This window comes from Aquarana catesbeiana, linkage group LG02 (genome assembly GCF_042186555.1).
Source record: "Aquarana catesbeiana isolate 2022-GZ linkage group LG02, ASM4218655v1, whole genome shotgun sequence".
NCBI lineage: Eukaryota > Metazoa > Chordata > Amphibia > Anura > Ranidae > Aquarana > Aquarana catesbeiana.
The window spans coordinates 673,175,500-673,200,776 of NC_133325.1; the positions used below are offsets into that span (position 1 = coordinate 673,175,500).

Sequence of the window (25,277 nt, forward strand, 5' to 3'; positions counted from 1 at the left end):
GAGGCGCCACACCATCACAGGAAGCTACATTAGGTGGACTTTACTGGCAGTATCAACAGGTATTCGTGTAACCTGAAAGAATGTTCCGATATCTTGGCTCCTACTATAACACATCTCATAAATCAGTCATTCAAAGAAGGGATTGTTCTGATCGCCCTCAAGCAAGGCATCGTTAAACCCCTCCTAAAGAAACCCAACCTCGACCCTAAGGACCCTAACTGCCGCAGACCGATAAGAAGCCTTAACACCATCTCCAAGATTAAGGAAAAAGCAGTAGTACAACAGCTACAATGCCACCTGGACACACACAAACTCTTGGACCCTCTGCAATCAGGATTCCGCCCAGGCCATGGCACAGAAATGGCACTCCTCAAAATATGGGACGATGCCCTCGAAGCAGCAGGTGACGGAGAATCATGTCTCCTGGTACTGTTGGACCACAGTGCAGCGTTCGATACAGTGGACCACAATACATTACTCATCCGCCTCACAGAAGTTGCAGGAGTCACAGATTCAGATCTAAAATGGTTCGCCTCATTCTTGGGAAATCGTTCTCAGACAGTGAAACTTGGAGCCTTCACCTCTGAAACCCGCGCTATTTCTTATGGGGTTCCTCAAGGTTCACCCTTGTCACCAGTGCTCTTCAACATCTACATCCGCACTCTCCTCAAAATCATCAGAAAATCGGACCTCTGCTTCCACTCATACGCCGATGACACTCAACTCTACTTTCGCATTACTGGACAAAAAGACCAATATCACCAACTAGAAAAATGCCTCACATTGATAGACGCCTGGATGACCACTAGCTCCCTCAAACTCAATGGATCCAAAACAGAGCTCCTTCTCCTACACACAAACCGAAATACTGGAACCAAGACCCCGTGGACACCTCCCACCATCTTTGGACAGACTATCCCCCAAAGCACCAAAGCCAAAAGTCTCGGAGTCATCTTTGACTCAGAAATGTCAATGGATGCACAAATAGGATCAGTAGTCAGCGGATCTCACCATCTTCTTTGCCTGCTATGTAGACTCATGCCCTTCATTCCAGAAGAAGACAAAGCAACAGTAGTTGGTACAATCATCAATTCCCGACTCGACTACGCGAACTCCCTCTACATAGGTCTACCTAAATATCAGATTGCATGCCTACAACTCATCCAAAATACGGCAACAAGACTGGTAACAGGAAAAAAACCCTGGGAATCCATCTCTCTGTCCCTGAGGAGCCTACATTGGCTAACTGTAAAGAATCGGATCATATTCAAGACCCTCTGCTTCACCCACAAATGCATACAAGGAAACGCTCCTCAATACTTATGCGAGAAAATAAAACACTACACACCTAATCGCAATCTTCGATCAGCGAAGCAAAACCTACTCTTCATTCCCAAGTCCCGCTACAAATCGAAGGGAGACCGCAGTCCAAGGACCACGGCTATGGAGAGCTCTACCAACTAACATCCGCTTGGAAGAAAACCATCAGGCCTTCCGAAAAAACTTAAGACCTACCTCTTCTAAGGAGCTGGATGACACAGGACGGATAAGCGCCTTGAGGCGATTCAGTTCGCATTTGCAGCGCTATACAAGTCTTTCATTCATTCAACTTTGCAGGGGAACTAAGAAAAAACTGAAAGGCTAAGTGCACACTGCAGCAGTCTCTAAAGAGTGATCTCTGGTGGATTGCTTTTCAGAGGGTGGCTAAGCAACAGTTCCAGACATTTAGGAGGCCATCATGATGCCCCTTTAAGCTTTTTATTCTTCATCGAACAACAATACGTGCTATAAGTGTGGTACCTACCATTCTCCAACATAGATACCATGTTAGTTCCTAACATTAAAAAAAAAGAAAATCCTTTTGTGTTCCAGTCTTTTAATTTAGTTGTAAAACTTAATCATACATTTGATTTATTCATTATCCTTTTATTTTAATTCAGTGGTTGCACACACAACTGAAAATGAGCTGCCAGCTGTAGCCACTCACAACTCTCTTCTTAATAGCTAGGTCACTGCTTTATACAAGCTGGCTGTCACTCAGATATTGGTACTGGAAGCTTTTAAAATAGTGTAGAGAATATTCTTTCGTACCCTTACCCTTTTCTGTCCCCAATCTCCAAGCACATTCATAACAGGGATACTCACCTACAAACACGAACTTGCGTGGTATCTGCTCAACACCATACAGCACCAGCCCAAAATATAAAGATCTCTCCAGAGCATTGAGTATAAATGTGTATGCAGGTGCAATCTCAGAGAAAGGCCATAACACATTTCCTGAAGTGCAGTATCTCACAAAAGTGAGTACACCCCTCACATCTTTGTAAATACAGCCAGTCCCCAGGTTACAAACAAGATAGGGTCTGTAGGTTTGTTCTTAAGTTGAATCCGTTTGTAAGTCGGAACAGGTAAATTTTTTAAGTGTAGTTCCACTCAAAAAAATGATTTTTAAGCTTTTTGGATAGCATAGGGAACGGTTAACACCCCTGTAACGTTTGTTTTTCTGTCTGTGTCCATGTTCAGAAGATTTTATCTCACTTTCTGTCCCAATGACAATCGGATTTTGAAAATTTTGGGTTGTTGTGGAAACAAGCCTTGGTGATAAAGCATTAGTGGAGGTACCTTTTTCCCATAATATCTCTTACAGGAGTGAATTTGCCTTAGTAGGGGTAGATTTCCTCTCACTTCCTGTTGTCTCGCTCTGTTTGTAAGTAGGAGTCGTCTGTAAGTCGGGTGTTTGTAACTAGGGGACCTCCTGTATTATAATATATCTTTTCATGTGACAACACTGAAGAAATGACACTTTGCTACAATGTACTGTAGTGAATGTACAGTTTGTATAACAGTGTAAATTTGCTGTCGCCTCAAAATATCTAAACACACAGCCATTAATGTCTAAACTGCTGGCAACAAAAGTGAGTGCACCCCTAAATGAAAATTACCAAATTGGGCCCAATTAACCATTTTCCCTCCGCGGTGTCATGTGACTCGTTAGTGTTACAAGGTCTCAGGTGTGAATGGGGAGCAGGTGTGTAAAATTGGGTGTTATCACTCTCACTCTCTCATACTGATCACTGGAAGTTCAACGTCGCACCACATGGTGAAAAACTCTCTGAGGATCTGAAAAAAAGAATTGTTGCTCTACATAAAGATGGTCTAGGCTATAAAAAGATTGCCAAGACCCTGAAACTGAGCTGAAGTACAGTGGCCAAAACCATACAGCGGTTTAACAGGACAGGTTCCACTCTAAACATGGTCGACCAATGAAGTTGAGTGCACGTGTTCAGCGTCATATCCAGAGGTTGTCTTTGGGAAATAGACATATGAGTGCTGCCAGCATTGCTGCAGAGGTTGAAGGGGTGGGGGTCAGCCTGTCAGTGCTTAGACCATACACCGCACACTGCATCAAATTGGTCTGCATGGCTGTCGCCCGAGAAGGAAGGCACTTCTAAAGATGATGCACAAGAAAGCCCGCAAACAGTTTGTTGAAGACAAGGACATGGATTACTGGAACCATGTCATTTCATCTAATGAGACCAAGATAAACTTTTTTGGTTCAGATGGTGTCAAGCGTATGTGGCAGCAACCAGGTGAGGAGTACAAAGACAAGTGTGTCTTGCCTAGAGTCAAGCATGGTGGTGGGAGTATTATGGTGGGGGGCTGCATGAGTGCTGCTGTCACTGGGGAGCTTCCTTTTCATTGAGGAAGCCATGATTGCCAACATGTACTGTGACATACTGAAGCAGAGCATGATCCCCTCCCTTCGGAGACTGGTCCACAGGGCAGTATTCCAACATGATAACGACCCCAAACATACCTCCAAGACGACCACTGCCTTGCTAAAGAAGCTGAGGGTAAAGGTGATGGACTAGCCAAGCATGTCTCCAGACCTAAACTCTATTAAGCATCTGTGGGGCGTCCTCAAACGGAAGGTGGAGGAGCGCAAAGTCTCTAACATCCACCAGCTTTGTAATGTCGTCATGGAGGAGTGGAAGAGGACTCCAGTGGCAACCTGTGAAGCTCTGGTGAACTCCATGCCAAAGAGGGTTAAGGAAGCGCCGGAAAATATTGGTGGCCACACAAAATATTGACACTTTGGGCCAATTTTGACATATTCACTTAGGGTGTACTCACTTTTGTTGCCAACGGTTTAGACTTTAATGGCTGTGTGTTGAGTTATTTTGAGGGGACAGAAAATTTTAACTATTATACAAGCTGTACACTCACTACTTTACATTGTAGCAAAGTGTCATTTCTTCAGTGTTGTCTCATGAAAAGATATAATTTAAAAAAAAAAAATATATATATATATATATATATATATATATATATATATATATATATATATATATAAAATATTTATAAAAATGTGAGGGGTGTATTCACTTTTGTGAGATACTGTATATTTAGCTAGAAAATCAGGCTAGGAAGTGAGAACAGCTAGAGCTGCAATAGTTTTATAACCTTAAACCAGCTGAGGGCCACGGAGCAGAAGTGAGAGGGCAGCATGTAGCCCATAATACATCAGTTTGGCATGCCCGTTCTAGAATATGCTCCTATTAGTTGCAAAAGATATCCCAAATACAGTAATGTACATCATTAAAGAAATGAAACAATCAAGTTTCAAGCACCAGAACATCTGACAGAGCAAGAGACAATCAACAATATGTACTGTGGCAGTACAAGACCCTTCCACAGTGAAAATGTAGGAGAAAATGTTAAATGGCAGTCTGGGACAGGTTTTGTAGAGAACAGACACACTAATAGTCCAGGTGTGTGCTGGGTTCTTAGGGTAATCAGAACTATTGCATGGTGCTGTCTGGAACAGGACTGACAGAAGGCCGAGCCCAAGAGAAAAAGTAGCAGGGAGCTGTAGGACAGCGAGCTGACAAAAGTACAGCGCTTGTGCACAAACACTTGGATATTGTGCTATATGGTCAGGAGGACCGAGGCATGGGGCCTGAGCAATGGTGCTGTTAATGCATTAAGGTAAAAAACATTTTATATCTTTCTGTCCTCACCCTTTCCTGTGTGAAGGGGAAGAGAAGGGATAAGAGATCCAGCACTGTACACCCTCTCTTCCTTTTCACTGCTGTCAATCAAATGTAGTGGGGTGGAAGCAGGGTAGGGGGCTCAGCACACAGCTCAGGAGCAAGTATGCACTGTGTGCTCCCATAGCAAGCGACTTGCTACGGGGGGCACAAGAAGAAGAAGAGGAGCCTTGATCACCAGCGGGGGACCCCAAAAAGAAGAAGTTCGAGGCAGCTCTGTGCAATACAATTGCACAGAGCATGTGAGTATAACATGTTTATTATTTGAAATTTAAAATGTTACCCTTTAGTAACACTTTAAATATGACACATATACAGTATGTTCTTAACAAGCACCTGACACACTCTCAATCTGACTTTGTGTTCCTCCAATGTTTAGTAGAGGGATATGAAAACCATGCATAAACCCCTCTACCGTTATGTGATGAAGGTGGAATATTAGCTCATTTACTTGCAATCTTCTAGTTATTTGCTATCTTCTAGTTATTTGATCACTTCCTAAGAGAAAAAAGGGAAGCCGCATTATATTTTCAATTGTAGTTCGGACACAAGTCATAAATCATTTTGATGCAATTTCCACTTTCCAGTTTATACTTTTGTTTTTAATCTTTTTTCCTGACAAGATAAATTTGTTGCATCATAAGCGTACACAGCTATCTTAAAGAAAAGCCACAAATTCAGGGCACATCCTACAACCCTAATGATTAAATTTATCTAATGGTGACAATCCCCAGTTTAGCAAAGAGCTGCCTACAAGTCCTTTATTTGATAACCAGACTGTGAAGTAAATACATGGAAAAGTAAATAGGATACTTTTGGCCCATTTTTTTCTCTTGTTTAAGCATTTTCTATGAAGAAAGGCAATGAAGAATGTGTTTATACCTCTTACCTAACCACACTTAAACTAAAATATAACAGACATCTAATAAAACGTGGAAAATATAATGGATGGTAAGGTGTAAAGGGAAATTCCTCCACTGTCTTGCAGGGAAAAAGAAAAACTAACAAGGGGAAAAGAAGGGACAGAGAGAGGGAAAAAGATGCACCGGTGGAGAGGGCCTAAAAACGCCTAACCAAGGCGTAAAGTAGGGAACCATCAATGGCACCCAGCTAATTTTGCAGAGCCATGGGGTGGACAAAAAACTGTTCGGAGTCTTTCCCACAGTAGATTGATGTAGTGGCTCCTGATATGCAGCAGAACAAGAGAAGATTGTCCAAGGATACCACTTGTTAAGAAATTTTTTCTCTCACTGTTTTCAATATTGTTACCTTTGGCCAACAAGAGGGAGATTAGAGAGGGGCACGTTTAAAAGGTGAACTGTGTCAATGCATTTTGTCCTGGTTTTTCCTGCACTTATGGGGGTTACTCCAAATTTTGTATGTTGCACTCAGGATTTCTATGATAATCTATGTTAATTGGTGAGGCTGCCCTTCTCGGTTTATGTTGTATTTCCTTTCGTTGTGTTTGTCTCTTATGCACCATTTCTAGCCCCTGCGTGGGCAATCTAGGTGCCTTTGACATTGTTGTATGTTTAATACTACTTCTGCAATAAAACATATTGAACCAGAAAAGGTGAATTGTACACTATTAACGTAAGGTAAGTAACCCATGGGTGGATTGCCCAACTTCATTGAAGTAAGTTTAAGTTCTAACTGCCTCACTTGTTCACAGAATATTCCTGGTTACAATGCTAGCCTAAGTTGGATGTTCATGGGAAGATTTTGTGTAGCTTGGTTTGCACCCTGTACTCGCGAGATAGAATCTTATATCCCTGTTCTTGAAATTTGTTGGCAATGGATGACTTATGTGCAAAAAATACATCCTGTTTAATTTGTGCCAAAGAAAAAGTGATTTGCAGATCTTCTTCCCATTTACGAATGTAGGTGGGATGTATTCTGGAGGGGAGACACTAGAAGTTCATACAGCTGTGACAAAAGATGAGGCACATAAGATGTATGCATGCAAGTTTTCAAACGTATAGTGTCATGCAAGCTACCCGTTCAAGCAATAGTGTCCTCAAGAAATGGCAGATGTGGTACGCTGACAAAATATCAATAGGACAGTCCTACAGGTGTTGTATGGCTGACGGTGATGGACATCTTGAAGATGGATAGACACTTTAAGTCTGTCAGTAAAGAGATCAAATGAGATGGCTGCGGCAAAATCTCTGCTAAGAAGAAAGTGGATGATACCACCTTGGGCGTAGCTCCAATAATCTGGTGCATAATGAGGGATGTCAATCGTCCTGACAGTAGCCAGGAAATACATGACAATGGGACCGGGGAGTGTTCCTGTTTGATCTCAACCAAGGATTTATTGCAGCTTGAGTACACCAGCTCACCACTCACACTAAATTTAAGGCTTTGTAGCATAGTAGGACATGGGGTAGTCCAATAACCCCTTTCTGCTTGGTGAGGGTTAAGAGAGAGAGAGATACCTATACAAGTTTGTTTTCCCCGATATAAATCTGAGAAGTAGTAAAAAAAACAAAGAAGGGATAAAGGTGGGAGGGTTTTATTCATGTACAATATCTGTGGTAGAGTTGTCATCTTAAAAATGTTGCACCTCCCAAACCATGTCAGGTTTAAGGCCCTGTCAAGGTGTATTTTAAACAACAAGGGATGTAAGTTGGCATCAAATAGCTGATTCGGGTTAGGAGTGATCTGAAATCACCCTGATGGAACACAGTAACAGTTCCAGTGCCAACACAAAAATAAAAGGCAATAATGGGGCCGCCCTGCCTGGTACCATCTTCTAACTCAAAGTAGTCAGAGCATGTTTCATTAATTTGTATCATGGCTTGTGTTAAAGAATAAAGTGCTGAAACTCAGGACAGCATATTGGCACCTAGGCCCATATATGAGAGTGTGGATCACAGAAATTGCCAGTCAGCACAATCAAAGGCCTTCTTCTCATCATTGGAAAAGAGCATGAGCAAATGGGCCTTCGACTTGACCAAATGAATGAGATCTATCACCCTGGTAGTGTTGTCTCGTGCCTTGCATTGGGGAATAAACCCTACCTGATCAATGTGGATAATCTGGTCTAAGTGGGGAAGTAGCCTATTGACGAGGATCTTGGAGAATAATATGGGATCTATAATGAGTAGGGGAATTGGTCTGTAATTACTACATTGTGTGAAATCTATTTTGTTTAGGAAGCACAGTGATATTTGCAATGAGGGAGTTAGTTGGAAGGAGTTAAAGGCATGTAGAAAATAGTGTGTGTGGTGGTAAACATTGATCCTTAACCTCTTACTGACCATGTACAACATATGTGCAATGGCAAGGAGGGTGGGCTTTAGTAGTTATACATTTATGGGGGAGGCAGTAGGGAGACAAGATTTCTGAGCTGAGAGCATGCTCACTGACAGCTCTTGGTCTCTGTTTATGATCAGGTGCAAGCAGGACGGGCTCCCAGTCATGTGTCAACTGTGACAGCCAATCACAGTGATCATATGCTCAGGATGCCTGTCTGGCTTTCCAGCATTAACCAATTAAAGGACTGCTGGGAGGACTTAGTACCTGTTTGACCTGATCAGCTCCCAACTATCACAGACAGCTTATCTAAATCCATGAATGAAAAAAAATATTTTATTGTAGATCACTAGTCCTTAAATGTGGTGGATGCATTCGTTTCCTTTTTCAGTCTTATTCCCTACATTTTCACCTGGTGATAATGTAATTATAAGTAATCCCTCTTGAGAGACAGTGTTGCAAAGTGCTGAGGCTCTGGTTTTATCCCCACAGAATTACAAAGAGCTGGAACTACTGCGGTTGGTGTATTATGGAGGAGTGGAACATGATATCCGCAAAGAAGTTTGGCCATTCTTGCTTGGCCATTACAAGTTTGGGATGACTAAGAAAGAAATGGATCGAGTAAGTTAAGGTTTCAGTTTTATATTGGTCCTTATTTTTGAATAGTCTGAAAAAGCTTATAGTGTCCCACTCCAATCAACCAGCTTCATATTGTAATTCTCCATCTGTCGTTTTCCAGCACAGGTTTCAATTGTGGTATATTATCCAGACTGTCAGACACAAGGTCCATTGTGTTTGAAATTTTAAAATAAATCCTGCAAGCATCAAATGTGTTCCTACTGGACCATTTTAAAAGTTGAAAGAGACCGTATGCTTCTAAATTTTTAATGTATAAAATTATCAAATATCAGCATTGTATGTAAATCTTCTTTACAAATATATTTTTATATAATAATGTTTCTGCCCTTTACCCAAGGTGGATGAAGCCATTGCCTCCAGGTATCAGAAGGTGATGGCGGAGTGGAAAGCCTGTGAAGTCATTGTCAAGCAGAGGGAAAAGGCATCACATTCGGCCATTTATGCCAAGCTCTCATCTGAAAGCAGCATTGACAGCCATGTCCAACGCCTGATTCATCGTGATTCTACTATTAGTAATGATGTAGGACACTTTATACATGTCTCTTTGTAATAATACTATCTGATGTTTATGGTACTTAATGTAAGTTATACAACCCCTGGCAAAAAGTAGGGAATCACCACTTAGAAAATGTTCATTCAATTGTTTAATTGTGTAGAAAAAAAGTAATGACATACATGCCTCAAAACTATTTTCATTTAACATTCCAACCTTCTGTTTTAAGAAACATTAAAAAAAAATTTAAAAAGGTAGAAAACTGGAGTCAATTGCAACTGTTTTTGCAGATCAAGCCAAAATATTATGGAAATACCATGTACTTTTCAGTTCTAAAACAAACATCTGCATCAGATTACATCTGCTAATCAGTCTGCAGTTAAAAAAGAGTGTTTGCACACCTTGGCGAGCTGTTGCATCAAACTGATGGACATGAATCATGTAGAGGTTTATAAACTTCTTCAAGAAGGTAAATCATCATGGAATATTCCAAAAGATGTTGGTTGTTACCAGTCAGCTGTGTCTAAAATCTGGACCAAGTACAAATCGAATGGGAAGGTTGTTAAAAGGGAGTATACTGGTAGACCAAGAAGACATCAAAACGTCAAGATAGAAAACTTACAGTGGAGGGCCACCCTGAAAAAAAAAATTCACCAAAAATAAAAAAAAAAATAAAAAAAAAATTGAAAAAAAAAAAAATTTAAACTTACCTAAACCCTTGTTGCTAGGCAGTCTTCCTAATCTGCCTCTTCCTATTCCGCGGCGTGTTCTGCTCCACAGTGAGAGGCCCCGTTGTCTTCTGGGAACTGTGTGTGTTCCCAGAACACCACGGGGCCATTCACAAAGCGCCGCACCGCTCGCGTGTGCGCAGTAGAAATCTGGCAGTGAAGCCGCAAGGCTCCACTGCCTGTTTCCCTTACTTAGGATGGCGGTGCTGAGAGCCGAGGGACGGGTCGGCCTCGGGCGGCCGACATCGTGGGCACCCAGGACAGGTAAGTACTTATTTAAAGTCAGCAGCTACAGTGTTAGTAGCTGCTGACTTTTAATTTTTTTTTTTCAGGGACGGAATCCTGCTTTAAAGCAATATGCATTTAAAACAGAAAATGCACAACAAAACAAATGAGGAACAAATGGTCAGAAACTGAAGTCAATGTCTGTGACCGAACTGTAAAGGAAAAAACAAGGTTACAGTGGGCTAAAGAAAAGCAATCATGGACTGTGGATGACTGGATGAAAGTGATATTCAGTGATGAATCACGAATCTGCATTGGGCAGGGTGATAATGCTGGAAATTTTGTTTGGTGTCGTTCCAATGAAATGTATGAAGACGACCGCCTGAATAAAACATGCAAATTTCCACAATCATTGATGATATGGGGTTGCATATCAGGCAAAGGTACGAAGGAGATGGCAGTCATTAAATCTTCAATAAATACACAAGTTTATATTAAGGTTTTGGACACTTTTCTTGTTCAATCAATTGAAAGGATGTTTGGTAGTGATGACATCGTTTTTCAGGATGATCATGCATCTTTGCCATAAGGCAAAAGCCTTGAAAACTTTCCTACAAGAAAGACATAATGTCAATGGCATGGCCTGAAAATAGTCCAGACCTCAAACCAATTGAAAATATATGGTGGAAATTAAATAAATTGGTCCATGATAAGGCTACAACCTGCAAAGCTGATCTGGCAAGAAGATAAAGTTGGAGCCAGATTGATGAAGAATACTGTTTGTCGATAGTTAAATCCATGCCTCAGAGAATTCAAGCTGTTATAAAAGCCAGAGGTGGTACAATAAAGTACTAGTGGTATACTGCAGTGTTTTTTTCATGATTCCATAGTATCATAATTTAGTGATTCCATATTTTTTCCCTCTGCTTGATCTGCAAAAACAGTTGCAATTGACTACAATTTTCTTTCTTTCTTTGAATGAAAATAGTTTTGAGGCATGTCTGTGATTAGGTTTTTCTACCCAATTAAACAATTGAATGAACATTTTCCAAGAGTGGTGATTTCATACTTTTTGCCAGGGGTTGTGTCTTTATAAACAGTACATTTTGATATCAAAATAGGGAGTTCATATAGACCGCATTCTGTAATTTGGGATGCCCAGAAAATTCATCTGTGGTTGCACAATGCATAGACACACCCACATGTCATCTAAAATACTCATTAGCGGCAGGTTGGTATGCATCCTAAATGCATCCTTTAACATGCTCCCTTAAATAGCTACCTGTTATCAACAACTAGGTATATCCAACAGTCTGTCCATCAATCTGTGATGAATCCATCTCATACCTGGCTAATATCAGGTCACCTTACCAGGGTTAGCCTTAGTTTCAAACAATTCAATCTTGAAGGGCCCATTCACACATGTGTGTTGCGGTAAACACGCAGCAGTGTATCATGTACAAGTGTCGCAGTGCCATTCATTTTCAATGGCGATCCAACACAGTAAGACAGCCTTTCTCAACTTTGTCTTGTAGAATCTCTGAAATAATTTCTTGATCTATAGCTTATGGTACTTTAGCATAATCAGAGAGTTGTGGATATAATTAAATACAATTATAACGTTTACCTCTTTAATGTAAAACTAGGGCTTGATTTGGTGATCATTGCAAAACTTATTTGCATGGTTTTTGCGTGACAGTGACAACACTAAATTTGATTTGTTTAGAATTATAGTTCAGGGACTAACTTCACTATCTATTGGTGCAGTAACATTTTATGTATTCATCTTAAATCAATCAAGCACTGTAATTGGCATTATGGGGGTCCTGCTATTTACTCGGAAACTTGTTGAGAAAGGAAAAATTCCAAATCTTATAGGGGAGTTCCACCTTTCTTGAAAATCAGCTTAAAAGCACACACTCTAAAAACCTACTTAATAACAAAATGTAGGCAAAAGACTTAACCCTGCTTGCACCATAATCAGATATCCATTATTTCAGTCAAGGAAAAAAAAGAGCATCAATACATCATGTGCAAAATATACATTTTTAATGTTACATTTACAGACAAAAATTATAGCCACTATCATGAAAATAGGAATACTGAAAAAAGAACAAAACATCCTGGTGTTTAATATAAACAAATATAAAGCAATGATGAGGCCATGATTCCTGGAAAAGATCACACTTTATGTAAATGGGGTGACTTTTCTAAAGGGCCATGTCATATATATATATGGTCTCTGTAGTTTAACAGAAGAGACAAAAGGTGCTCCCCTACTGTCTCTGTGACCGAAAGAGTACTATTGTTCTGATTTAAATCAGCCTAGCTGTACTAAGAACTATAGTTTGCCACTGGGTGGATACAAATCTGCTGCAATGAAGGCAGTAGCAGAACCCCTGGGGTTCTCTCATTAAACCCTAGGGTTCTGCAAAACCTGAGAAACCCTGAACTATGATAATGCACTGCAGCTGCGAATAAGCTACCTTAGGTCCCTTTCACACATTCCGCTTGCTCAGCAGGGATCGATTCATTTTTTTAATAAGAGTCAGCTTTGGTTTATTGTACAGAACACCATAACCCGCTGCAATAAATAAGGTAATTGTATGTGGTCACTGAACTCTTTTGTAGATCTTTGTATCCTAACAGTCTACAGTAGAGTATACATAGTTCTAGATGACTTTTTGGAACTACTTTGGCATTTACGTGTTTCCACTTTTAGATTTTACCTGTTTAAAAAAGTGGTTCTGATACCATGACTGATTGTCCTGGATTGCTGCCATCTGTCTGTCAAATGAATACATTCCCACAACCACATTACCTGGGTATACCTGGTATATTCCCTACCAGTAAAGGTTATTATTTAAACTCCAATTTTCTTCTCTGCAAATGTGGAGTACAAATCCAGGGAACACACAATATTTGTTATACCGTTATGTCTTATTCTGACATATGATGGCCTTTTAGCATTTGCTGCTTTAAAACGTTGACATCTATTAAACTGTATATCTCTTTCTGTGACATTTAATCTTAGGATTATTGCATAGTTTAGCAGAATAACATTAATTCTCTGGAGTAATTTATGATCTTTTCTGCTATCCAAACAAGAAAAGCCATTCATTTGTTATTTTATTGATATCCCTCTCCAACATCCTTGGCATTGAGCTGCAGAAGGATACAGGGATGATTCTTAGAATATTGGGTAGTTATTTATACAGATTGTTTTCTAATACTAAGCTTATATATAAATGTGTGCACACTCTGCAATTGGTGTTTAGATAAAATCTTGGTCTTTGATAATATTCAGACCATATCTCTGTTGCACTTACTGTATATTACATTTGAAATCTCAGAGGACCTCTCAGTAATGGACTTTTTTGATAACATGCAGATGTATGAACTGACACTTTTCCACCAGTGGGTAGGAATGCTTGAGGAGGTAGAGGCTGCCATGGAGGTTGAGGCTTCTGCACCTACTGCAACATCCGAGACATCAAAAAAATTATGAACTGTTACAAAGTAAGCACAGGATTAGTATATTTTAGCCACAAAGATTTAAAAAAATCACCTTCAGACACAGTAAGCAGAGGCAGCTTTCTCTGTATAATTAAATGCCACACATTTTGTTTTCATTGTTGGAATATTGTGCCAAAGACAACTATTTGTACTAAGGCAAGATAGTATCTAATGGTGTGTTCCTATAGACTCAAATAATGAAAATCCAGCATAAAATATAACAGGGCCAGGGGTCCTTTGCAATATAGTACAGGTTAGATTACAGGCTAGCATTTCAGGCAAAAGCTTGGCTGTAGCAATCAGTTGGATTTTCTTGCTGAAGTGGCAAGGTTGAAACCATCATGATATAGGTAAATAATAACTAAATCCTCCTATCCTTTACAGGCAAGAAAGCTGTCATCTTAGCCTCTGTTTGATCTGCAGTTGCCATGGTGCTACACATGTGATCGGTTATGATACCAGCTAATTGATGACTTGACAGTCTAGTGGACAATCTAGAGGAAAGTACAATTAACTGTGACAGTTATCGTTCAGGACATGCCTTGAACGTAACTGTTTTGGGAAACAGTAGAATAGCTGGGTTTAGTTCCACTTTAAAGCCAAACTGAACCTTCAGTTTAAATCAGCTAAACACATGACAGGTTCATTAAACTGAAAGTTCAATTGGGCTTATACTATGAAAATGTATTGTCCTGGAGACAAGCAGGGATCAGAGTATAAAGCTGGGCATATGCAAGGGGATCTATCCAACTGTTAGTTTCTAATTTATTGTACTCTTGAGAGCCCTTTTTCTCACCCAGCAGCACTAACTTATTTCAGTTGTCTCAGAAAATGAGCTATAGACAGAAGTGTATGCAGGGATGTTGAGAGGTGTCAGAAGACTCACTATAGTACATTAAATATGAAACCCTCTCTTTTTTCTTGTCTGTTGATCAGTACAGTTAAAATACATTTGTTAATATAAAGCAGATCACATGTTTCTTATAATAACACATTCTAGCTTTATTTTCTTTTAGAAAAAAAAACCATGCATCCCAGAGCAGCATGTTGTCTAAATACATCCATGAGTATATTTCACATCATTACTACAGTACCTTACGATATATATGTGTTGCAGGTCTTCATGTCTACAGAAGAAATAGATCTGACAGACCGAGACTTGAAAACTCACAACGATAAAACCACTACCTTGACCAACACTGATGGCACTCCATCGGCAGTGGGAGCTGAACCACAGCAGTCTGTGGAGTTTGACTCTCCTGATTCTGGTCTTCCCTCTTCTCGTAACTACTCTGTGACCTCTGGGATACTGTCGAGCATTGACGATGGACAGAGCATATGTTTTGAGGAAGAAGAATCAAGCACAGAGTCAGACAGGACAGAAATGAGCATAGGCACTCCCAGGAAAACAAAGGGAGTCCTCAAAATGCAGGACTCTATATGTGAAGAGCAGCTGTGTTCACAGCTGGAGTACTTAAGTAATTCTGAGGATATTTCTTCCATGTGCCCCACGTCGTACACAGTAAGTAAGATAAAATAATTTTTTCATTTGTTCAATTTTTTCATTGATTTTTTATTTTGTTTTCAAGTAATAACAAAACTTGGTGAAAATAATCAAGTAACAGTATGACAGCACCTCATATACAACCTATGAAAAAAATCATGTTTTGTAGGACAGATGCACCAGTAATTTGCATCTAAATGGTAATTTACATATAGGTGAGTTCCATTGTATATTATTTCAAATGCTTCCCATGTTGTGATGTAAAGGCATAAATAAAGCACCAAAGACAGAGAAGAGGGTGAGGGAAGCAAGAAAGGGAAAAAAAGGAGGAAAAGGAGAGGGGTATAAGGGAAAGAGAGTTATGGGGGGGGAGACTACATATGAGATGGAAAGAGTCAAAGTACTTAAAAAAGGTATATTTTATCGATGTAACAAATCCAGCAGACGCCGGTCAAATCTAACCGTAGAAAGTGTGAATACTATTTTTCACTTCAGCAAATAGAGTGAATCTGATAGCCAAGTGTTTTGCTTGCGTCAATTAAAGGTTCTTGCGGTATAAGCCAAGGAAGCTTAGACCTCTGTGGTGTATTAATACTTTTACTGAACAGAAAAACTGCACGTAGAACTGCAGATTACATAATGCGTTGCATACAAAGTATAACAAAATATGCCTATAATGTACAAACTATTTATCCTTCCTAACAAATAGGCATGTACAATGTATGGGATAGGCATATCTATACTAAACAGCTACTTACACTTGGGCTTTCAATTGATGAAATCTTCTTCATGGTTCTTTCCTTTAGAGTACTGCTGTTCAAGTACATATGGGTCACTATCAAGAATTGATATGGATTTGGGAAATGGAAGCTTTCTTTCCTGGGTAAAATCGGTTCAGTATGTAGCAAGGGGACTCTCTGATCATTCCCCACTGACTTTGCCTTTGGAGTGGAAGGAGCAATTGATTCGACCACTGTGGAAAGTAAACCCACCGTGGCTATCTTTGTTCCCAGAGAAGACTGAAATAGAACTAGCAATTAATGGGCTTTTTCGAAGATAATAAGGGATCAACATCAGTGATGGTGGTTTGGGATGCAATGAAAGCATACCTTAGAGGTGTAATTATTAAAGAAATATCTAAAATTAAATTAGCTACAAGACAAAGGGAGGAAATTGCAACACAAAGAGTTAAGCAAACAGAACAAGAATTTATACTAGATCCCATTGAAGAGAAACGCATAGTATGGCAGGAAGCTCAGAAGATATACAGAAATGTGGTTATAATTAAGGCAGAGAATAGTAGATTTCTGCAGAGCCAAAAACATTATCTAATGGGGGAACAGGTGGGCCATATGTTAAAAATGATACCACGAAACCAGGAAGGCCCGTCTAGCATAGTTGCCATTAAAGATAAAAAAGGTGTAGTGATGTATGACACAGAGAGTAGTCAAAGGATATTTGTGGATTTCTATTTACGGTTGTATACATCGGAAATATCAAATATAAGGGAAAAAAATTAACTTTTTTTAGATAATCTAATGATACCCAAATTGTCTCCAATAGTAAGTGAATCTTTGGATACTCCTATAACTCTGGTAGAATTAGAGGAAGCTGTGAGGCAAATTCAAAATAATAAAGCACCAGGGATGAACGGACTCCCTGTGGAGATACACAAAATATATGGTAAAATTTTGCTACCAGAACTCCTGGAAGTATTAAATAAAGCATATATCACACAGGAGAGCCAAAAGCGAGGTTGAAAATCAATGACACTATGTCACCAGTTCTCTCATTGTCCCGGGGGACTAGACAGGGTTGCCCTCTGTCCCCCCTTCTGTTTGTGCTGGCAGTGGAGCTATTGGCCGCTGCAATCAGACAGTCCGAGGGGATAGAGGGATTTGAACGTGCAGGAGTGGAGAACAAAATAGCTCTATACGCAGATGACGCTCTAATTTTCTTGAGTGACCCTACAAAATCTTTAGAGGAACTTATGACCCTTGTATCTACATTTGGACAGATCTCAGGGTTCTGCATCAATTGGGAGAAATCGGTCTTGATGCCCATACATAATGAGAACATTTCCCTACCAGATTACACAAAACAAATTAAAATAAATCATAAAATTAGGTATTTAGGAATCTAGGTAACACGAAATGTGGGGGACTATATAGACTTAAACCTCAGACCATTATTACTTAGGTTTAAAGACAAAAGCCAGAGCTGAAGCAAACTCCCATTAACTGTGATTGGAAGAGCCAACCTTATAAAAATGATTTGGGTCCCACAATTATTGTACATTTTTCATAATTGCCCGATTTGGATAGCAATGTTTTGGTTTAATAGGATAGAGTCTCTCTTTCGTGAACTCATTTGAAGGAAAAAACATTCTCTGATAAAATAACAACCTTAATGCTAGCTAAAGATGAGGGGGGACTTGCCATCCCACAGCCAAAGAATTACTTTTTAGCATCGCAGATACAGCAGCTTTTTGGTTGGTCAGTGGCTATGGAAGAGGATCCCATACAGAGATTGGGATCTATTGGGTAAGGGACATACACTGCTGTCCACATTAGAGGCAAAAACTATGCAAACAATAAAAATTCCTGTCAGGCAAACTATTCGCTTATGTATGGCAGGAAATGAAAGCTATTACAATTGTTACAGGGTATACCTCTTGCACTCCAATTTGGAATAACGGAAATTATTTAGAAGTTCAGAAATTAAAGGGGTTTGAGTTTTGGCAGACTCAAGGACTCAGATATGTCGAGCAATTGTTCTGGAATGATAATATGAAATAATTTGTTCAACTGTCTGAGGAATTTGGGATACCGAGACACAGATTTTTCCAGTACTTGCAACTTAGACACACCATACAGGTTCAGTCGCGTATTTTGGAATTTAAGCTCAACAATTTTAAAATAATACCACTGCTCAAAAAGGAAGGAAAAAAGCAGGGTCTTATATCTAAACTATATGAGATATTGAACAGTAAGCTTAAAGAAAAGGTAGTGATTCCGGCTAGGATGCAGTGGGAACAAGACCTTGGCCCACTGTCAGATGCACAGTGGTCGGAGGCTCTCTCCGCGATCCTACAGGTATCACTATCCATGACCCAAAAACTAACACAACTGTTTATCCTGCATAGGTCATATTATACCCCTGAAAAATTGTTTAAGTGGAAACGTAGGGAAACCCCCCCGACGTTCTTGATGTAGAGGCGCCCCAGCCAATTTAATACACATGCTATGGAGGTGTCCCAAACTTCAAAGATACTGGCAGGATATAATTAATAATATAAATAATATATTGAGTAAAAAATGAATACTGGATCCGAGAATATGTTTGTTAAATATAGTGAAGAAACCCAATATATCAGAAAATAATTACAGTGTAATAGCGAGATGCCTGTTTCAAGCACGGAAATTGATAGCTCAGAAATGGATTTCTATGTATCCTCCAATGGTAGAGGAATGGAGAACACAGATAAGAGAAACTATAGTAAAGGAGAAATTCATTTACCTACATTGAGAAAATCAAGGGAAATATGAAGCTATCTGGAAAGTGTGGATGGAGGCCTGGGACCTTGAGTGATGAGTTCCTCTATTTGGCGAGGGGGCTGGGTGTTGGGGTGTGGGGGGAGAGAGAAATACTATAGATTTTGTGTTCTGGGGTTTTCTTTTTTTTCTCTTTGCCTTTTTGGGGTTTGGGGGGATTGCACGTTGTAGTATGTGTATGTTAACTGTATCTGGAAGATTATGAATGTGTAATGTTTATTTGTATTATTGTAAGAAAAACCAATAAAAAAATTACTGAATTAAAAAAAAAAAGAGTCCTGCAAAAACATCTATTTTCTCCAAAGTCTCCCAGCACAACTGTTGCTCCTCTGTCTTTAGAACAAGTCTGTGTCTGTCCTTTGACTAAGCACATGACCGGTTCAAAGTCCCATTCCCCTCCCCCATTTCCTGCTACATCATATCCTGTAGCCTGACTTCCTGTGCTAAACTCATAAACTAGTCTGTCAGGTTCATTTACATATCAATGCGGGGAGCCTTATCTTCCAAACACAACACATGTAACTAAAATGTCACTCCATATTAGTGCTATTGAAACCACTATAAATAGCCTTAGCAACACACCAAACGTTTGCGCTTGTTTAGCGATTGTGAAGACATGCATAATTAATTTAAATTATTAATTTTTTTTAGACCATCTAGTTTAAGGTTGAATTGTGTCTTACCTGGTAGCATAGGTAAAGTGTTGTCAAATAGGGTGTTTAGTAAACTATATTACTATTGACCCTAAAATGTTTGAATGATCAGGCAGGATCAATCCATATGTTCATAGGTTCCTGGAACTTGACAGCCACAAAACAACATGATGTCCAAAATTTGGTTCCATTGTTCTGGGGTAATAGTAATATCTAGGTCAGATGCCCACCAATACATATAATCATAATAAGGAACATGCAGAGCCTGTCAGTGGAGAGTTATACAGCAAGGTGATCAATCCTGGGGGTTGTCTTGCATTTATGCTTGAAGGAACTGAAGGTCATCCTGTCTGTGGGAGGACGAACCGTGGAAGTGACAAAAAGTTTCACCCATAAATAGCAGAATAATTCTGTCTTGGGTAGTGTAGCTTTAGTTACTAGAGTTTGGAACAACATCATCAGTGAAAGATGATAGTTGTGCACCCAGCCAGCCTTGTGGTCCACCATGGTAAAGAGTGTGTTTGACGAGTCTAGGCATGTGATTGTCCCATATAATTCTGAGGATCTAACTTTGGAAGTCACGAAGAATGGACAAGGGTATCTGAATTGGCAGAACCCTAAACAAGTAGTTAGTTTTGATTGCTGCTTTACACCCCTACCAAGAGAGAGGATAACCATGCCAGGCTGAGAGCAGACTTTTGAATTTTCAGGTAAGGGGTGGATAGTAGGTTGTAATATAATGTGAGTTGATTGTAATATAATGTGTGATATTAAGATGTAAGATGTAAGATGGGTTCCCAAATAAAGGAGATGTGTATTTTCCCACAGATGAATGCCACCTGATCCTTGTGAATTAATAATTTTATTTGGGTGTTTAGTCTGGTAGCTGAAATTTTCACAAAAAAATGCATCATCTACATTAAGTAGCAAAATAAGGCGTTAATTTGTCCAGTTGGAATAATCAGTTTCAGTTTTGGAATATTCAGGTTTCATGATCACGCACTCCTCAGTCAAGATGGATTCTGTGAGGAAGCAATCATCTTGTCTTAGATCGTTAAAGGTACCTGTCAACATGGGAGTGAGTTAGTCTGCAATTGTTTTGTAATGCGTGACTGTAATCCATCTGGGCCCGAGTGTTTTTTGGTCTTTAAAGATTTAATTGCTACCAAAACTTCCATCAGCTCTATTGGGAGCTTCATAGTTTTTCGTAATGAGTCCAGAATTTTCAGGAGTTTGTTATGGAAAGCAAATCATTTGCCTAAAGGGAGGAGAAGGAGTTGGTAGGGGCATAGAGACTATTTAGGATGGGTTACTAGATAATGTACTGTCTGAAAGACATAGGCAAAGTGTTTTTCGGGTGGGATATAATTTATATGGCCAAACTTACAAAGAGGAAGACCTTGATTATTGCCTTTCAAACATAGCTTATGTTTAGTATGTCTAAATTGCTTATCTGCGTATCTATCAATACCATCAATCAATCAATCTCGTTTGACTCACTCGAGCTCCAATTTATTTTGTGTGGAGAGATCACTGCTAAAGGCCCTTGTTTTGTCTTAGAATGTCTTTTCCAGGTAGTGCAAACAAAGTGTTTGTTCATGTTTAAGACTCAAGGCCAGTTTAATACAGTCTCCCCTAATCACTACCTTGTGCGCTTCCCATAATGTAAGAGGAGAAGTTTCACTATTTCGGTCTTTTGAATTATATTGTCGGATTGAGCATTCCGTATATGTTCTAAGAGACTCATCAGTCAGGAGAGACTCATTAAAGAGTAACTCCACTTTTGTTGAGAAAAAAACAATTCCCTCTGGGTGAACAATGTGCATTGCAGGGATTTTAACAACTTTGTTGCAGATTCCTACCTGTTTCTGCTCTAAAGGCAAAAGCTGTTTATTCTTCTATGTCTTTTGGATACTGATTGGGAATGACATTTTCATTATTCATCAGCTGATGCATGTGCAGTGCTCTAATGAGGAGAGGGGCGGGGTCTGCATCCTTTTAACCAGTTCATGTCCAGCCTATTGTAAAATGACGTCCAGTCAGGACTTTCCTCATTCCTGGTGGATGTCATATGACGTCTTCCTGGAACGCACTGCGGCGCAAAGACTGATCATTGTACCAGCCCTCTTCCGGTACCATGTGATTTGCTGTGACCAATCACAGCAGATCACAGGACAATTGTAAACAATGACTGGCTTCCTTTCTTGCCATTCATTGTGTACAATTGTGTTGCTAGCTGTGATTGGTCACAGTGATCACATGGTACAGACAGAGGAAAGAAACGGTGAATGGCAGATCTGTGCTTAAGAGTGCCACATCCAGTATTTAGAGCAAGAAGAAAAAGGGGTTCCCCTAAATTGACTTTTTAGGCAACTAAAAACATTCTAATAAACATATACAAAGGTAATATAATAACAACAATTTTTATTAATAATTAAACGTGATAAAAATGAAATTAAACATTGATTGATCACAATACAATTCAATACTATCACCATGAACAAGGGATTTTTTATGAGGAGACCTCCTTACACCCAATGCGTTTTCGGGGTACAATGTAATCCTTCTTCAGGGGTGCAGAGGAAGGAGGAATTCATCTAAAGCATAAATAAAACATTGAATCAATAGCTTGGAGTGAAAAAACTGTTACTATCATAACATACATAAATAAATGCTTAACTGTTATTCACTTACATAAAGTTTAGTGGTGAGATAGTTTCCAATGTTCCATTATAGCAACATTAAAAAGTGCAGACAACAAACAGCACGAAATGATTTTGCCGGTGGGGGGAAGCACCCCCCACCGGCAAAATCATTTCGTACCCCAAAACGCATTGGTTGTAAGGAGATCTCCTCATAAAAAATCCCTTGTTCATGGTGATAGTAATGAATTGTATTGTGATCAATCAATGTTTCATTTCATTTTTATCATGTTTAATTATTAATAAAAATTTTTGTTATTATATTACCTTTGTATATGTTTATTAGAATGTTTTTAGTTGCCTAAAAAGTCCATTTAGGGGAACCCCTTTTTCTTCTTACATGGTACAGACAGGGCCAATCAAAGCCCATCTGTACCATGTGATTAGCTATGGCCAGTCACAGCTAATCACAACAATACATACTGAATGAATCAGTTTAATTCAGTAAAAGTAGTTGCTTATACCAGTGAAATTCACTGATATAAACGATCATAAGGTCTAAAAAAAAAAAATAAGATTTTTTTTTTTTACAAAAAAAGTATTATAAAAAAGAAAAGTATATACTGTCACCGTCGGCGTGCCTGATCACCGCCACACCAGTTATATGATGATGCTGTACTACATTAGTGGCATTGTGAATTTTTTTTTTTCATTTTCCAAAAAATTATTACAAAAAACTTAAACTCGCCATGCCTCGGGGTTTCGTGCGAACTCACCGGGAGCCCTGGGTCTCTCATACGAACGATCGTACGAGACTCCTGGTTCCAGGTCACCTGATCACTGTGATAGCCAATCACAGGCCAGCCCCTGTATTTCTCTCTCTGAGAATGAATAGGTAAGATACATTGTATTTCTCTCTCTCTCCTTGCAGAGAGAAAAAAACAAAAAAACAAATGACCTGAAGGATGGGGTAAACAGTTCAATCTCTGTATTTGCGGACGATACTAAGCAACAACAAATTAATGGGGTGGGCAACTACATGGCAAATGAGGTTTAATGTAGAAAAATGTTAAATAATGCATTTGGGTGGCAAAAATATGAATGCAATCTATACACTGGGGGAGAATCTCTAGGATGGAAAAGGACCTGGGGGTCCTAGTAGATGATAGGCTCAGCAATGGCATGCAATGCCCAGCTGCTGCTAACAACGCAAAAAGAAGGGCAAGTAAGCTAATAAAGGGTCTGGAGGATATTCATTATGAGGAAAGGTAGCGAGCACTGAACTTATTCTCTCTGGAGAAGAGACGCTTGAGAGGGGATATGATTTCAATTTATAAACACCGTACTGGTGACCCCACAATAGGGATAAAAAATTTTCACGGAAGGGAGTTTAATAAGACTCGTGGCCACTCATCAAAATTAGAAGAAAAGAGGTTTAACCTTAAACTACGTAGAGGGTTCTTTACTGTAAGAGCTGCAAGGATGTGGAATTCCCTTCCACAGGCGTGGAGCATCGATAGTTTCAAAAAACTATTAGATAAGCACCTGAACGACCACAACATGCAGGGATATACAATGTAATACTGACATATAATAACACACATAGGTTGGAATTGATGGACTTGTGTCTTTTTTCAACCTCACCTACTATGTAACTATGTAACTGTGTGTAAAAAAAACAAACAAAAAAAAAACAATAATAATAATAAAAAAAATAAATAAAACATACCTAGATCACGGTTTGATCTAGGTCAGTGTCAGGGTTAGTGTTTGGGTCAAGTAAAGGTTGAAGTTCAAGGTCACGGTCATTATTTTTTGGACTGAATTTTTTTTTAAAAAAAGCATTTTTTTAAATTAGTATCAGTGTCAGTTAGTGTCAGTGTGTTTTTAACTAAGATTAAAAAAAAAAAGCAAAATGTGCACTATTGTTTCTAGGCTGTACTACGGATACATAAAACAACTAACATACACATATGTAGTATTTCTGCAATCATCTGGAGCAGCAGAATTTATTTTGGGTTGTTCTTTGGTGGTAGGTTATGGTTGTAACAAGAAATATACAGCTAAATTTAGAAAAATATATTTTTTTACTATTTTGGGCCAGATTTCCTTTGATAATGAAAAAAAAATAGGAGATATCCATTACCATTTAGCACCAAATTAATGCCCAATTTGTCCTGAAAAAAGCAAGGTACAATCCACCTGGATGCACAAAGAAGTTGTGAAGATGTGTACAGTTTTACTGACACATGTCTAAGTTGCAAAATTGTGCTTAGGCATTAAGGTGATACTAAAGTCTCGACTTTTGTGGGTTAAAAACAACAAATATGTTATACTTACCCACTCTGTGCAGTGGATTTGCACAGAGGAGCTTGGATCCTCCTCTTCTCGTGTCCCTATTCGGCTCTCCTGCCCCCTCCCTCCTGTTGAGCTTGCTATGGGGGCACCAAGCCGAACCCCAGTTCCCTGTGTCCATTCAGACACTGAGCCGTGACCCAGCCCGGGCCCCCTTTCTCTCTTTTCACTGGCTGACTGACTTTGATTGACAGCAGCGGGAGTCAGTGGTGCTGTGCTGCTGTCTCAGCCAATGAGAAGGGGAGTACTGGGCAGCTGAGAGACTCCTACAACATCGCTGTACCTAGACAGACTTCAGGTAAGTATTAGGGGGGCTGAGAGGGGCTGCAGCACACAGAAGGCTTTTTATCGTAATGCATAGAATGCATTAAGATAAAAAACCTTCTGCCTTTACAATCACTTTAACATTTGTTTTACCCTTAAACGTGAAGGGGTTAAAGTGCCCATGTCCAACCTGTAGCCACCCAAAGGGGGGAAGGGATAAAGGTATGGTCGAAATAGGTCGAAATGCAGTGCACATTCTCTTCTTTTTTAATGGGATAATAATGAAGCTGCTTTGCTGGTGATACTGATGGAGTTATTGCAAACAAATTTTTGAAAGGCTTTTTTTTTCTAGTGATATCAAGAATAATGTACCAAAAAAGTGTGAAAGTATACCG

At 39.4% G+C, this 25,277-nt stretch overlaps 1 protein-coding gene across 2 annotated transcripts in view; it reads left to right on the plus strand.

Moving 5' to 3' along the window:
- SGSM2 (small G protein signaling modulator 2) overlaps positions 1–25,277 on the plus strand; it is a 528,702-nt gene that overhangs the window by 475,833 nt on the left and 27,592 nt on the right. For both annotated transcript variants that reach the window (XM_073616693.1, XM_073616694.1), the window contains 3 exons: positions 8,802–8,930; positions 9,286–9,468; positions 15,028–15,432. In XM_073616693.1, the coding sequence (XP_073472794.1) occupies positions 8,802–8,930; positions 9,286–9,468; positions 15,028–15,432 (717 nt within the window). The remainder of the gene's footprint in view (positions 1–8,801; positions 8,931–9,285; positions 9,469–15,027; positions 15,433–25,277) is intronic.